General features: G+C 34.4%; 1 protein-coding gene across 1 annotated transcript; it reads left to right on the top strand.

The window, feature by feature from the left end:
• Positions 1-2,004: 2,004 nt before the first annotated feature.
• LOC136394877 (potassium voltage-gated channel subfamily C member 2-like) lies at positions 2,005-16,563 on the top strand. The gene is given in 4 exon segments (XM_066368690.1): positions 2,005-2,044; positions 4,631-5,564; positions 7,995-8,159; positions 15,194-16,563. Coding segments are annotated over 3 exon segments (765 nt in total). The 5' UTR covers positions 2,005-2,044; positions 4,631-5,143; the 3' UTR covers positions 15,373-16,563.
• Positions 16,564-16,816: the final 253 nt, after the last annotated feature.

Genomic DNA, 16,816 nt, shown 5'->3' with positions numbered 1-16,816 from the left:
CTAGCTGGGTTTTTAATGCAAAATAATCACTTACTTTTGTGATAAGTATTGTCTCCAGAATGCCAAAGTTTGTTTTATTTTATTGTGGGGAAAACAGCTGTATTAGGTTTGCTCACTGGTTTACCAGCTGCAAGTACTTTGTGCAGTTAGTTCGTGAGCACGTGACAGCACTATTGTAAAGATATAAGTGCTTCCCCTCAGGGGCGATGAGATCAGATCCTGCCCAACACTTAGAGGTGTGGTGTATTTCCTAATCCCTTTCTCTCCACTGCAAAAAGCAGGTTTTCCTTTGTTTTCACTTGTTTGTTTTTTTTCTTTTCTTTCTTCTTTTCGCTTGCCTGTCTTTGAGAACTTCCAATAAGTTGGTATGGCTCACAGTTTTCTGGCTCCACAGTTCCTTTACCGTCTGCTTGAATTCAATATGAATCTGCATGGCCACAACCATGCACCTATAGCCTTGCATCTATAGTCTTCTTATTTTCTTATTACAGTATTTTCACACTACAGCAGATTCACAAAGTATTTAAAAGCTAAAGATATACTGAGCTATAAAAATTACAATGAAGAATGATACAAGTACAAACTCATGATGTACTTTAAAATAATGCTAATAAAGATACTGATAAATCAAATTCTAAACGGCTTATAAAAACTGACGATTTTTGGTTCCCAAAATTTTGTGACTTGGAATTGTATATATTTAGAGGCTGTTTAGTTGCTTTATTTGCTCATAGGTATTTGTGTTAAAGCCAAAATTATGTCACAACCTACACACAAATATCCATTATTTAAGAGGTAATGAATAATTCTTATTAAGTTTCTTTTAAGATTTCATAAATACTTACAATTTTTAAAAAAGTTTGTTTCAATTCATTTAATAATGATTTATCAATTTTGGGTTATCAATCTGTTGGAAAACACTGCAACTGTGGTTTTCAAACTTCAGTATGCAGAGCAATCATTAGGAAGCAGATTGTTAAATGCAGATTTCTTCTCCCCACACATATAACGTCTGGTATGGAGGTAAGGAATTTACTTCGTGTAAACTCCTCAAATATATTTTAATTAATGTGATCATTAAGTCATACCCCTTTTCTAGGACTGTGGGTGGAGAATTTAAATAGTTTCCAAGTACAAGATGATTCATGTTACTTATTCCAACAACCGTGTGTTGTATCTCTATTGACCTTTTACTGACAATATAATAATTTGTTTTATATACATAACCATCAAGTTGTAGTAGTTATTTTGGGGGATTTTTTTTGTGACAGAGACAGAGAGAAGAACAGATAGGGACAGACAGACCGGAAGAGAGAGAGATTAGAAACATCAATTCTTTGTTGTGGCTCCTTGATTGTTCATTGATTGCTTTTTCATATGTGCCTTGACTGGGAGGCTACAGCAGACTGAGTGACCCCTTGGTCAAGCCAGTGCCCTTAGGTTCAAGCTGGTGAGCCTTGCTCAAACCAGATGAGCCTGTGCTCAAGTTGGTGACCTCGGGGCTTTGAACCTGGGTCCTCCGCATCCTAGTCCAATGTTCCATCCACTGCGCCACCTACCACCTGGTCAAGATGTAGTAGTTCTTATGGAGGTAATAATTATATTTTTTATGTACACTAAAATATGTACAATGAGGATTTCTAGTATTTGCATAGTGTTTAAAATTAAAAAACAAATACCTTAATATATATTTTTTATTTTCACTTTATTCTAAACAAGTGGGGCTGGTAACAATAATTTAAGACAAGTGAATTTTATAGGTTTCTCAATAGGTCAACAAGTCAAGTGAAACATTACTGGCAGTCAGACTACTCTGAAGTCATCTTACATCCTTATTTAAAAAACAAGGTAATATTTTTTTTTAATTTTATTTATTCATTTTAAGAGAGAGAGGAGAGAGAGACAGAGAAAGAGAAGGGGGGAGGAGCTGGAAGCATCAACTCCCATATGTGCCCTGACCAGGCAAGCCCATGGTTTTGAACCAGCGATCTCAGCATTTCCAGGTCGACGCTTTATCCACTGCGCCACCACAGGTCAGGCCAAGGTAATATTTTTGGTTGACTTGAAGCTCTTCAGAACAAGAGATTAACCTTTAAAAAGTTAAAGCGCCTGTGTTAGGTTGGGACTTAATCATCATGATTTTTGCAGAAGAGGCAGATATGGAAAACCTACTGTTCCTGTGCTGTAAAAGTCAAGGCATCACTTGAGAAAGTAAAGTTGAAAAGGTCCAGACTTTTTTGTTAAAGCTTTCTACTGTGTAATATACATCTCCTTTTCCATTAGGTTAACCAGTACTCATTTCCTCAATCTATTGCCATTTTCTCAGAGGTTTCTGTGACCCCCTCAGTCTAAATAAAGTCCCTTTGATCCTTGTTTTACTGCATTTATTACAATTGTAATTATATATATAATTTTGTGTGGTTAATTATATATGTAATGTTTGCATCCCTAGTAAATGTGAGCTATTCAAGGATAGAGATTATCTTTAGTTAACTACTGTTAAAAAAAAAAAAAAGACTCTAGCCATGTGGCCGAGAACAAAGAGGAACCTAGTACATACTTGTTGCATGAATGAATGAAAAGTAGAAAGTGTTTGATTGGAAAAATCCCAGTGTTTAATGTTGAGAGGTATCAAAGTATACTAGTAAATTGTCTTTATTGTATGAAGGCTGGGCTGGTGAGCTTGGACTGATTTTGAAAGAGTAATGTTGGGAACTCCCACTAAATTTGCTACATGAATGTAGGTGAAGAGAGTTTGAGGCTGCAAAGTTAGCTGAAAAAATGCTGACTTCATGAAGAACACTAGAAGCATAATATGTTACATTTTAAAGTATCCAGATGGCCTCAGTGATACTGTTTTAAGAAGTAGTTGAATGAAAGAGGAACTGTGTGTTTTTGTAAAAAGGTAAAGATGAGAGAAAAAAAAACAAGCTAATATCTCACAATATGTCTGGGAAAGATAAGACAAATTATGTCAAAACCAATAAAATTTGGAAGATGTGCATGGGAACTTAAGTCAAAGCCATGAAAATGACATGCCTTATAATACTATATGAATGCTGTATTACCTGGCACACTGCAGAGAGAGAGTTTCATAATTTGATTGTTTCTTTAAGGCAGATACTCAAAGTCCTAAGATTTTGTCAATGTCTTAAATATTTGGTGAGATATGTATCTCTCACATTGAGACTTAACTATGTTTCCTTCTTTCTCCCTTTCTCTCTTTCATCCTCCCTCCCTCCCTCCCTCCCTCCCTCCCTCCCTTCCTTCCTTCCTTCCTTATCTTTCTTTCAGAATTGGTTTTAATCTCTTTTCAGTGGCTTGGTTGAGGAGTAGATATTAAGAACCAGCTTTGAGTTTTGGATGTATCCTATTATTTCCAAGAACAGACCTCTTTACATTTGACTAATGACTTCTTGCTCCTGAATAATTTACTTATTTAGACATTCAAAGAACAATCTCTTTTTTCTCATTAAGCATGCTCAACTAGAGAGCACTAGGAACGTGCCAGCTATTTTGAAAGCCTCTGGTACTGAATACGCCAGTGCCATTCACTCAACTGGGTTTCAGCTTTTTTAGATCTTTAGTTTTAAGGAGTATGTTAATGGAACTGAATCTGAGGTGCACCTTGTCAGCTTAGTGTGTCTCAGGCCTGTCCCTTTGTATATCTTATGACTTTGGAAAAGTGACTTGAACCCTGGCTAATATTTCAGAACTGTAAAATGCAGTAGGAATGGTGTTGTTATAAGTATTGATATGAGTTAGTTATGTAAATTGCTTTTAAAACCTTCTGGTACTATGTAATAAGAACTGTGTAAAAGAGAACTTTTATGATTATTCTGTATTAGTAGCTCTTTGTATTCATATATTATTGGTTGAAGAAATGAAATAGTTGAAAAAAAACCTTTGCAACTTTATAACAGGCTAATCTAACATTTGGAGTTTTTCCCCCCCTCAGGAGAGGAGCAAGAGTGTCTTTTAATTGTTCCTTAACTCTATTTCTCTCTCTCGTTAACCTTTTGCCTATCTTCTTCCCTAGATTAGCTCTTTTGGATAAATTGATACAATTTAAATAGTAACATAAATCAAAGACATTTTTGTCATGTTCATATTTCAAGATAACTGGAGCATTTTATTTATAGATAGAAACCTACAGTTAAATTTGGTGGCATTCAAGTTTACATCAGTGTGGACTACACCTTACATTACAGATGTAAAATTTGATCTACTACATGAAGATTTCTAGAATTATAAACCATATCTGGGGTCATTGTCTTTATTATTAACCTTTATTATTTTTTTTAGTCTGTTGCCCTTTAACATTCTTTGGGACTGATTTTTATGCTCTCTTCACAGGTATACAAAGCACTCAAGAAATTGTTTTCTAATATAAATCAAAGTTTTTATCTACATAAGCTAAAAACAGAACTTGAAACAGATCACATGTGCAACTCCAATTAATGTTATCTGTCTCTTCTTTCATTTGAGCAATATCCTAAGTAAAATCTTCAAATATGCTTTTATTGTTTTTCTTCTACAGGGATTGATACTCATAGATTTACATCAAAGTATTATATATTATGGTTTAGATTACTTTCTTTCTTTTTTTATTTCTTTTTTCCCCCTGCAGTTTATTGCTTTTGCTTCTTTATTCTTCATCCTGGTTTCAATCACAACCTTTTGCCTGGAGACCCATGAAGCTTTCACTACTATTAAAAATAAGACAGAACCAGTCAGCAATGGCTCAAGTGTTGTTCTACAATACGAAATCGAAATCGAAACGGATCCTGCCTTGACGTATGTAGAAGGAGTGTGTGTGGTGTGGTTTACTATTGAATTTTTAGTCCGTATTATTTTTTGCCCCAATAAACTTGAATTCATCAAAAATCTCTTGAATATTATTGACTTTGTGGCCATCCTCCCCTTCTACTTAGAGGTGGGACTCAGTGGGCTCTCATCCAAAGCTGCTAAAGATGTACTTGGCTTCCTCAGGGTGGTAAGATTTGTGCGGATCCTGAGAATCTTCAAGCTCACTCGCCATTTTGTAGGCCTCAGGGTGCTTGGACATACTCTTCGAGCTAGTACTAATGAATTTTTGCTGCTGATAATCTTCCTGGCTCTGGGAGTTTTGATATTTGCTACTATGATCTACTATGCCGAAAGAGTAGGCGCTCAACCTAACGACCCTTCAGCTAGTGAACACACGCAGTTCAAAAACATTCCTATTGGGTTCTGGTGGGCTGTAGTGACCATGACTACTTTGGGCTATGGGGATATGTACCCTAAAACATGGTCAGGGATGCTAGTTGGAGCCCTGTGTGCTCTGGCTGGAGTGCTGACAATAGCCATGCCGGTGCCTGTCATTGTCAACAACTTTGGGATGTACTACTCCTTGGCAATGGCGAAGCAAAAACTTCCACGAAAAAGGAAGAAGCACATTCCTCCTGCCCCTCAGGCAAGCTCACCTACTTTTTGCAAGACAGAATTAAATATGGCCTGCAATAGCACACAGGGTGACACGTGTCTGGGCAAAGACAATCGACTTCTGGAACATAACAGATCAGGTAAGGCACAATTTCAAATGCATGCTATTAAATACTTTATAGACCAGTATATCCCTTGGGTAGAGGGCAGTCATCTTCATTTTCTGCAAATGTTCATGAGTTTTCAGTTCTACCCTTTCATAAAACATGTGTTTGTGTCAGGCTTATAGATAGCTAGATTGTAGCTTTTCTAAATAAATTCCAAGTAGAAGTTCTACATAGCTGGTCTATGGAGCTTTCCTGCTTTAGTGGGAATGCCCTTTGCTGATGGTGCCAATGTTTTCTTTTGCCTGTGTGTTGCTTTTGTGCCAATGTTTCTTTGTTTCCCTGCACGATGTGATGGTATGATATTCACCATTTTCCATCCTTCATTCTCGTAATGTTGATCTCCATATCATTTGGCTTGCTGTGTTTGTCTCAGTTTTATCTCTGCCACATGGGGCCATGCATTTTAACATAATTCACAAGAAGCAGTTACTTATGAAGAAGGGATGCTTACATTTCAAAGGCTTAAAGGTCAAAAAGGTGATATATAGAAGATAGCCCTTTTGATAGCAAAGGTTTTCCCTAATAATATTCTGGGTAACTGATAAAATTTTCATTATTCTTAAATTAGGTAATGTAGTCCACGTAATCCTTTTGGATTGGGACAGGTGCTATATAATGAAATCATTTTTCTAGGGATTAATGAACTCTTTGGCTAATCAATGGCAATGTTGAACTCTGTGGATTTCCTTTTTTATATACTATGCATTGGGCTCTTTTCCCTCCCACAACTAAAGGTTGGATAATTTATTGTTTGACATTAGCTGAATCCCTACTCCTTTTTATTCCCATATTAATGTAGAGTAGACTGACTAGATTGACTGTTAATTGATATTCAATTTGCTAAAGTGATCATCAGTAATATCATTTCTATTCTATTATGTCTGTTACAGATAAAATATTTTATAGATTAAACAATTTAATTACCTTTTAGCCTACTATAAAAATTTACTATAACTTAGTGGTATGTAATATTTTATAGAAAAAATGTTTATGATAATCCCATGTGAATAATTTTGCATAAGTTAGAAAAACACCAATTAAACAAAACAAGAAAGAAAACAAAAATGGCAGGTAACATTTTCATAAGTATCCTCCTTAGCTTCCAGAAGATTTTATGGAGTAAATGGAAGAAAAAAGTGACTAGAATTAAACTGCTTTTAAAACACTTATGTTCATTTAGTAGATTGTTCTTCAAATTATGTCAATATATATCTGAAAACTGTTAGATCAAAGATATCTTTATGACAGGTAAAATTTAGTTGGTGTTGCTGGTCTCCAACTGTTCTCAGAATACCCGTGCCTTTTGTAGGGCAGGGAAGAAGAGGACACTCTCAGCCTAAGTACACATTGTTGTAACAAGCTGGTACTCAGGCTGATAGGTTGTGACCATCTTTGGCAAGCACATAGAAGCAAACCTTTTTTTTATTGGCATTTGGGGAAGTTGATCTTGTTCAATTATGTTGAAAACTATCTTGTAACTTCGAACTAGAGAACTCAGAAACAAAGTTTGTGAGCTTTAGGATTATTTTTGTTAAGATTTTTGGGGCCCTGGCCAGTGGTTCAGTGGATAGAGCATTGGCTCAGCATATGGAGGTACTGGATTTGATTCTGGTCAAGGCACACAGGAGAAGTGACCTTCTGCTTCTCTCCTCTTACCTCTCCACCTTCTCTCCCTTTTCCACTCCTGCAGCCAGTGGCTGGATTGGTTAGAGCATGTCCCCTGGCACTGAGGATAGCTCCAGGGAGCATGACAGCTTCAGGCACTAAAAATAGCTTGGTACTCAAACATCAGCCCAGACAGGTTGCTGGGTGGATCCTGGTTGGGGCACATGCGGAAGTCTGCCTAACTATCTCCCCTCCTCTCACCTAGGGGGAAAAAAAGCCAATCATGGGTTCCATTTTTAAAAAAATTGAGAGAAAAATTACTTTCAGAAAAATAATAAAAAATGTGTCTTAAAGAGGTGCAAAGACAGATATTTACTTAGGAGGGTTTTTTCATTGTTGTTGTTTTTGAAAATAAACTCCACTTGAAAAAATAAAGATTTCTTGTCGCAGTAACTTGATAGCCTGTCAACAATTGAAAGATATTAATTACTATGTTATTTGATGATCACACTTATTTTGATTTCTAATAATTAGTTTTGTGAACGTAAATTTCTTCTTAGATAGAATTCTAATGGAATTCAAAGTACCCAAAGAACATTTCTCTCCCTTTCAGTACGTTTCCATTTTACTTCATGTAAATTGTGGTGAGTGATGAAAATCTTTTTCTTATCATGATGTAATTACTTTGTTTTGTATATTGAGTGACTGCACTATGTACATTTGGTGTAAACTCTTTGTACTGTCTGTCTCATTTCCTCATCCATCACTGTCTGTCAATGGGCATGGTGCTGTGATCAGTCTTATCAGGTGATGACAATACAGGACGTGAGCCGCCATTATCACCCCCAGAAAGGCTCCCCATCAGACGATCTAGTACCAGAGACAGAAACAGAAGAGGGGAAACATGTTTCCTACTGACAACAGGTGATTACACGTGTGCTTCTGATGGAGGGATCAGGAAAGGTAGGAATGCATTTAATCAGATCCTCACAGGTGACTTAGAAATTAAGTGATGCAAATATATGGAGCCCTGTAAAAAATTTCTCTTTCATTTTTCTCAAGGGAAGACTACACATAGTATTTTTTTCCATTCCTCATTACATGTTTTCTTACTGTAAACATTTCAAAGTATGTATCATAACAATCTACTTGGCTGTCATATCTGAAAGGCATTTCTCTTTCTTTTTTTGCCTTTCTTTTTCTTTCTGTTTTTATTTATTTTTGATTTTTCATGTGCCTATGGGAGGAATTGTAATGGAGTATTTAAAAATTGTCACTCATCTAATTATTTTAATATAATGTTCTCAGCAGTCTTTAAAAGTTTTCTTTCCCTGCAACTAATAAAATTCACTAATTGGCTCTATGCATATATTTGGTAGGTAGTTGATGATTATAAAATAATAATAAGGTTTTTCTTTTTCAAAGAAAAGAATTAAATATTTTCTAAGTGTCTTATCCAAAATTTGGACTTATTTTGCTGTGGTTTATCTGAGTGTTAGGAGGCTGAAAAACTATAAGATCTCTGGCCATATAGATTGGTGTACCCAATCATTTGAAAAGCTGTTTATGTACTTATAAAATAGGGTTACATAATTTCTCTTGAGTGCAATCATAATTTTAAATTTATTACTGTATTCCAACCCACACTGAACTCTGCCTGCACATGGAAGATGTGTTGAATAGATAGATTCTGTTGAGCAGGCATCTTTGTTAAGGAACATAACAGAATATAGGGGGTCCTCGGGTTATGACATAGTTCTGTTCCTATGAGAGTGACGTAACCCAAATTTTGGTGTAAGTCGAAATACACCCTAGCCTAACTCACTTACCTATCCTAACACAGTTGTAAAATCATAATCTAGAACATGAAAACACAACTAAGCCACAGAAAAAGGAAAAGGACATAATATATTATACTGTGTATTCTTCTGCTACATGCAACCAAACAAGTTTGCCCACATAGTCTATAAGTACAACTCTAATAACATAAGCCAAAACACCCCATATCTCAATTTTTTGAAGTTTTTATGGGAGTGAGCATCATAAACTCAAAATGTCATAAGTTGAGACTGTCATAATTCGAGGAGTCCTGTACGGAAGCTTCACTAATATGGTTTGGTTTTCCCAGATTGGTCCACCTAGTCTCTGTCCTAGGTGCTGGTTTATGTTTTTGTTTTGAGTAAACTTTACACACATCAGGACAATTGATCCTTTTCTCTTCTTTAAGAAATAGTTTTGTGACATTACTCACCCTTGTAAAAGTGACAGTGTGCTCTTTATTACCTTCTACTTTGATGGTTCCAGTTGCTCTATTGCCATGGTCATTCTCTGTTTATTGAAAATTTTGAAAAAGAATTCCAATAATTTCTTATGCAATGAACTAAGATTAGATGAAAAACCACTCTAAAACTTTCATATTAATGCAGCTAAATTTAAAAACGTGTGCTCTTTGCTATTCATTGCGGTTTCTCCCTATTGAGTGCGTTACCATTTTAAGCTTCATGTATTTGTTCTGTGATGCCTCCTCTCTTTGAAATATCTCATTACCCACGTCCTTCTCTCTCATTTCTCTAAACACTTTGCATTGTCCCATCTGCCTCCACGCTTCTCAGTCTCAGAAGACAAAGGACTCTTCCTTTGTCTCTTCAGTAAGCGATATTGTAAATTCCTCATTTCAATTACTTCCATTTTCTGCCTCTATTCCTTTCACCAAAATGTTTTTCAGTTATATAAATATGTGTGATTGTTTGCTATTTTAATCTAAATGCTATGTTAGAAAAAATTTAAAATATTTTTTGAAGATAGTTTATATAGCCTACTATAGTACTTAAGCAAAATATATGTACTAACATTAATAATATCTAATGATGTATAAAACATAGTATTTTAAGTGCATTACATATCTTAATTCACTATATATGTATATACATATACTGTATCATACATATATGTAATATGTTGTTCAATTTACATTTATTTTTTAGCATATTCTATAATGTATCACATGCAATGTTTATATTAAGGTTCCATGTTTAAGAACTTGAAATTTTTTCTATGTGTTAGACAGAATTTTGAATTTTAAACTATCAAAGAAGATCGCATATAAAAAACTTTGCAAGTTATAAAGCATTACATAAATATAGAGTTTTCTTATCAAATGGCAAATTTTCATGAGCAAAGCAATTAATAAGATATTTCATTTGTATGGAAAAGGTATACATACAATCGTATTTCACAAATACAAATTTTCTTTATCAATGAGAACATTTTTGAAAATTTATCTATAAGCTCTTTGTTCTTTGTCATTTCTCACCATCATCCACTTATTTTTCCATTCTTAGTTAATGCATTTGCAGCTTTGTGTTTTTACCTTGGTCTGTTAACATTCCGGCTAACTTCGCTTTATCTTCTTAGTGTGTTATCTTTTCATGTCTGTCAGGAATTCATTCATTTTCTCTGTTGTTTCTTTTTATATAAATTACATATTTCCTTTTATGTAGAATATAGATCTCTCCTATTATGCATACTCAGACATTTATTTCCTAGATGATCTTTTTTTTTTTTTACCTTTTAAGCTGGTCCTCTACTGATTTTATCTTAAAGTTCTGAAAATTCTCCCCTATACAGTTTAAAAAAATTATTGGATTCCCATTAATTCTTTTTTTATCAATAATTATGAATGTATTTGGACCTACATTAAGAAAACTTATGGATTCCTTAAAAGAGTAAAGTCCATGATTTTATTTATGCAGTAATTTTTGGGAAATCACATTAATAAGCAAAAATATACCCAGTGATAGTGCATGGATAGGCAGTTTCAATATTGCTCCAAATAAACACATGCCCTTAAGAACTATAAAAAATGCACACCATGTATTTAGATTTTGGTTCAAACTAACATGTACATGTAATTTATTTTTATAAATTATATTTTTGAACATCCTATTTAATAAAAATTTAATTGGGAAATTTTTTATCAAGTTTCTTATCAGAAATTAACCTGCAGCATAACAAAAAATATATTTATTTCAATAACTTATAATTTTACTAATGAGATACTTGTTATTAAATTAGAAAGGAAATCTTTACAAATGAACTCTAAAATTATGCTTATTAATAAAAGGATTTATAAACAAAATAGATAATATTTATGTTAAAGATTATATTTTAGAAAATAATTAAACATTAAGAATGGTAGCTAAGATCTACATGTAAATAGCACGATGAATATAAAACTGTCAAACAGATATTTTACATATTTGGAGGAACTGTAGAAAGCATGGAGATGGTAGGAAATAAAATGTAAATTTTTATATGGATGATATACAGATATTAACAACCCCTTTGGTTCATGCATATTCTCAAGTTTGCTTTTAATCAAACCCAATCAATGTTTATAGTGAAGTTTATGTTTTCAGGTAACACAATCAACTAAGATAAATTATTCTTTCTGTAGTGTCCAAAATTTCAATTTCAATCATTTTACCAAACAGCAGTAAAAACTAGCCCTGTAGGTGCATGAAGGTCCCTGCGTAAGGATAAATTACCTGGAATTCTTTTTTAATTAAGACATCCTCCCATTAATTATTCCATCATCCACTAAACTAGAATGAAATATATCTCACCTCCCATGTTTTATAGTTCAGAATACTAACAAAATACATTGGCAGATAATTCTCTCATTAGCAGAAATTACTTCCTAGAGAACTTTACCATAGTTAATGGATGACATAAATTTCCATCTACAAAATACAAAGAAGACATCTAGTCTACTGAAAGTTTATGTGTGTATGTGAGAAAGGGGTTTCTTGGCCATCCAGTCTTACCCTGCAATAGAGTTTGTTATTGTAATATATATCCATATCTGTCCTGGGCACTTGTAAATCAAATAGTCACTAAATCATTTGAATCACCTCTCTTCCTCCAGTGAAAGGGGAGAGAGAGCAGTGGCTTCTTCCCCAAAAGTTTCATGAAAGTACAGAATTAAAGGAAGATGTAGTTGAGAGGAACACAACAGGCCCATTTTCTTTCTTACAGTGTCATCAAGCACCCCGAAGCTAATCAGGGCCCAAGGAATGAACCATAAGTCAAAGGGAGACAAGGAGTTCACTGGAATCATATCTAATTGCTCAGCTTTGACTGGCCAACAGAAAATTTCGTTTTCCTGCTGTACAATACTTGTTCAATGAAGCTGTCAGACATCTTTTTTCTGAGCTGTAGAATAACTACTTTTTCAATCAATAGTTGCCCTGCTTTCAAGACAGTCCACTTCTAGCTTTGCTCTCAGTGTGCCCTACCTCATTTAACTGCGTCTAATCTTTTCTAATAAAAAATACTATAATATATGAATTCTTCCAAAGGTGACCTTGATGGAAGGGTTCTTCTTCTTTTTTTTCAAGTTCTATTTTATTTATTATTTATTTATTTTTAATGGGGTGTTTCTTGGGTTGCTAAGGGTTACAGCTTTTAAGAAAGACCTTTTCTTCTCTAAGTCTATGACTATTATTAACAAAAGGTTAATATGCAAAATAACAGAAAGAAAAGATGAATTAAATTTAAAAAGTTCTTAATTCTTGGTGGAAGAATCAGCCAACAACATCATTTACTCCAATTCAGGCTTTAACTCATTGAAAATATAACTCAGTTTATATTTTATTCATTTCATTTTTCTTTACTTTTTTATTGAAAAGATTAGATATGGGCATTCATTCTATATTATTCAGATAATGGCATCAAAAGTCATTATTTGAGAATCATTCTGTTAATTTCATAAAGCTAGAAGATTAAATATGCTATAAAAGAGTTGTCCACTTAAAGTTAAGCATGCTTTAACTGTTCAGTAAATATAAAAAAGAAAAAGAAAACGGACAATTTCTTTTTTCAGGAACAAATTCTAACATTTGATAATATTAGCCATGTGTATATCTTACTTAAATTGCTTTGCCTAATTCTAAAGGAGTTCCGGTTTTGTATATTTATGCCTAAATTGCATCAGTACAAACTGATATGGGAAAAAGAAGATTTTTTAAATATTGCAACTGTAATTTGTAATGGTTTACTCTTTTGGAAATGACAGCTACAGTGAACTTCAGTTTTGTTAGGGTTAAACATTGTGTCAATATCGAATTATTTGTAAACAAATTATGTTTTAAGATCAAAAATAGCACTTTGTATTATCCTGCATGGTATTGTTTGTCTGTGTCTATTTTCTGTTTTAATTCAACTGATGTCTATGCCTTTTTTCATAAAAGGATATGAAAAATCCCGAAGCTTAAACAACATAGCAGGCTTGGCAGGCAATGCTCTGAGGCTCTCTCCAGTCACATCACCCTACAACTCTCCTTGTCCTCTGAGGCGCTCTCGGTCTCCCATCCCATCTATCTTGTAAACTCAACTGCTTAAGTCGGCTAAATTGTATTGTTTCAAGTACTGTCTAGCCCATAATGGAACTAATTAAATGTAGAGTTACTCCAATCTCCATTAGTACAGTACAAACCTGCATGATGTTATATGGAGTCAGAAAGGCCATTTGGATAGCTAATGAGTCTTATCTTGGTTTTAAAGGCTATCTAAAGTAGTGGTACTACTTCTCCATATTAATTGCCCTGATATCCTTTTGCAATAAAATAACAGATAGTATCAGATACTGGCCAGTACACTAATACATAAACAAGTTTTCAGGGAGATATATTTAAAACAGTGTGCTTCCAAATACCAACCACTTCATTGGGGTCTGTGACTTTCTAAACCATTCTGAAGATGTCTGGGAGCCTATCTTGCTTGCATACAATGTGACTTTGGTCAGCTCATTTGCATGGGCCATCTCATCTCTATCACCTGAAAGCAATGTCACAGAGTTCAGGGACATTGGATAGCTCAGGATATATGTACTTGCGTTGTACTATCTGCTGATATAACAGGTTCATTGTTCTGCATGTTGAGTGGTGGGGCAGGGAGGAAAAGTTTCTCTTTGACATATTTTTTCTTTATGCTTCGAAAAAAATATTTGTTTTAAACAGCTTAATTTCTTAATTGATTTACTTTTCTTCAAAATGCTGTATTGGAGTTCTGAATGTCTCTGGTTGTTTGCACACAGATAACTACAAAGAGGTTGTCATTACTGGTTACACGCAAGCTGAGGCCAGATCCCTGACTTAAAGGCTTGGGGAAGGCACAAACATGAGAGAAGGTAACTGCCAGCCAGGCTTGCGCTCTTTAAACAGGAATTGCTGCTTGATACTAGAATCTTTTTTTTTTTTCTAATCCTGGAATTTGTCATCATTTTCAGAGGCAGAGTGCCAAATATTTCCCAAGGCACTCATGCCTTTTTTAATGCCTTCCTTTATTTTTATTTATTAATTTTTGTGCAAACATCAAAGGGCATTGTTGCTCACAGGAGGCTTAAATTTCTGACTCACGAGAATAATCAGATTTTCAATGTGTAATCATGTGCTTTGTCTTGACTGTTCTGTCTGTCTGTCTATCTTAGCTCCCTGTCTTAACTGTATATGCCATCTGTCTCTGTAAAGCACAGAAAGGCCTTGCTAAGGTGTTCATTATTTTAGAACCATGTCTTCTCCCCTACCCCCTGCCTTCTTTGCTACTTGAAATAGCTTCTCTGCTTATGTATAATTTAAGGTTGCCCTGTAGACTAAGTTAGTCAGTACTATGAATCTTTCTTATGAATAGGATTTAGGCAGCAGCAATGACACCATTGCATTTGTTTGCCTGCTGCAGTGCCAATTTCTAATACCTACCAACCAGCATTCATCTCTACGCTGCAATGAAACCCTAGGGAGTCTTGTTCAGTCCAAATGGAAAAAATTCTGTTTACAAATCCCCATGAATTGCGATAGCAATAGTGTATCTGGTGTATCGGGTATGCAAAGGAAGGAAAATGCCATCCTATATATAGAGGGAGAAATAATATTTCTAAGGCATTTAGGATCATTAATATTGTTGATTAATTTCTTATTCTCATGTTTATTTTTTGTTAGGAGGACAATTATCACTTTTGTTCTTGGCCACATAACTTATATTACTCTATATCCCCAAGTCCCAGAGCATGACCTGCATGTCAGACATCTTGTACAGCAAGGTATTTACCCAGACGTATACATCGGGTATTTCGAGCTTCAGTGATCCTCATGATAACACCACACATAGAAAGCTATAATTACACACAACTTTATGATAAAGGAATTAATGTACTGTCTGGTGCTGCTGTTATTGACTGCAGTGTTGTACAGAATTTATCATGGATTTTTGACTGCTGAAAAAGGGACAGTGGAATTTAGCCATACCAAGGACTGAACTGGAAACAGACTTCTGATGCTGAAAGTGCCCTGAGGCGACCAGGTTGCTGAGGTCTCCATGTCTTCATGAAGCATTTAAAGCTCATAGAAGAACTGTGACTGAAACTCATTTGGTGCTCCCCATATGAGTGGTCTGCTTGTGGACTGACCAATGTCCATGAATCAACTGTAAATACCAACATGTGTGCATGGGTCAATAGTTTTGGCCATCTCACTTCAAAAGAAGCTGAATTTATGATTCTTATCTTTAACGCTTCAAGTATGGCCCATACCTCTGTAAATTCATCCTCATGGGCCCTGAGTAGTTTGTGCTGTAAATCATACAAGGTGTAGTATTGGTCTGTCTTAATTTTTCTTATTTCTCTCTTGTTGATTGGATTCATGAACAATGACTGTATCATTTTTTTATAAACCACTTATGTTACCAGCTTATCATTATGTTGTGAAATTTGCAGTGCCTATTGATCAAAACTGTCCTATTTTTAGTCACATATTTGTTCCGGAAAACTGCTGTGACAAAAAAACTCATCAACATTATTCATAGTTTGTCTTTTGTCATTGTTACCTCAATTATAAATGTTATAGAAAAAATTCTGGCAATGAGTATTTTTTTACTAAATGATCAAGGAGCAATGTCAGTATATATATATAGTAGAATATTAATCAAATTATATTCTAAAATGTATATTTTGCATAAAAGAGATATTCTTCAATCAATTACTTTTTGTGAATTTTGTGGCAAATGAAGCTTGTACTTGTCTTTAAAACTGTTGTAGTTGAAACTGTATAAATATTCTTCATCTTGTTAAACAATATTTCTAGAATCTAGTAGTTCCCCTGGGATTCTGAATACAACATATAACCTAATAATGAACCCCTGTATCGTGGACCTTTTGTGGACATTTCAAGGTGCATGCACAATCTTGTTGATAACCGTGAACATGTAACTAACTGAAATGAAGAATAAAAGACAATTAAGCTGGGGATAAACTTGAATCTTATCTGATTAAATTATTTGTGTTCTTTTCTGAGCCCTTCTCTTTGTTATGGAGTTTTCAAGAAAGGCTTTAATATTTTTATGTTTCAGGGGACCAAACCAGATACTCACAAAATAAAAAAAATTGAGATAAAATGATTTATAAATATGCATAGCGCTCACTTTCATTCAACTCTGAAGCATGCAGCCAGAGTTGTTTTTTTTTAAATATTTTGTTTGTCTAAATTTTATTGTAATTTGAGATGGTCGAATTATTATCATGATATGTGATATTTATATATTTTATAACTAATACTGGATTTTCACTT

Source organism: Saccopteryx leptura, chromosome 2, assembly GCF_036850995.1.
Source record: "Saccopteryx leptura isolate mSacLep1 chromosome 2, mSacLep1_pri_phased_curated, whole genome shotgun sequence".
NCBI classification, from domain to species: domain Eukaryota; kingdom Metazoa; phylum Chordata; class Mammalia; order Chiroptera; family Emballonuridae; genus Saccopteryx; species Saccopteryx leptura.
This window is presented reverse-complemented; position numbering and strand designations above follow the sequence as displayed.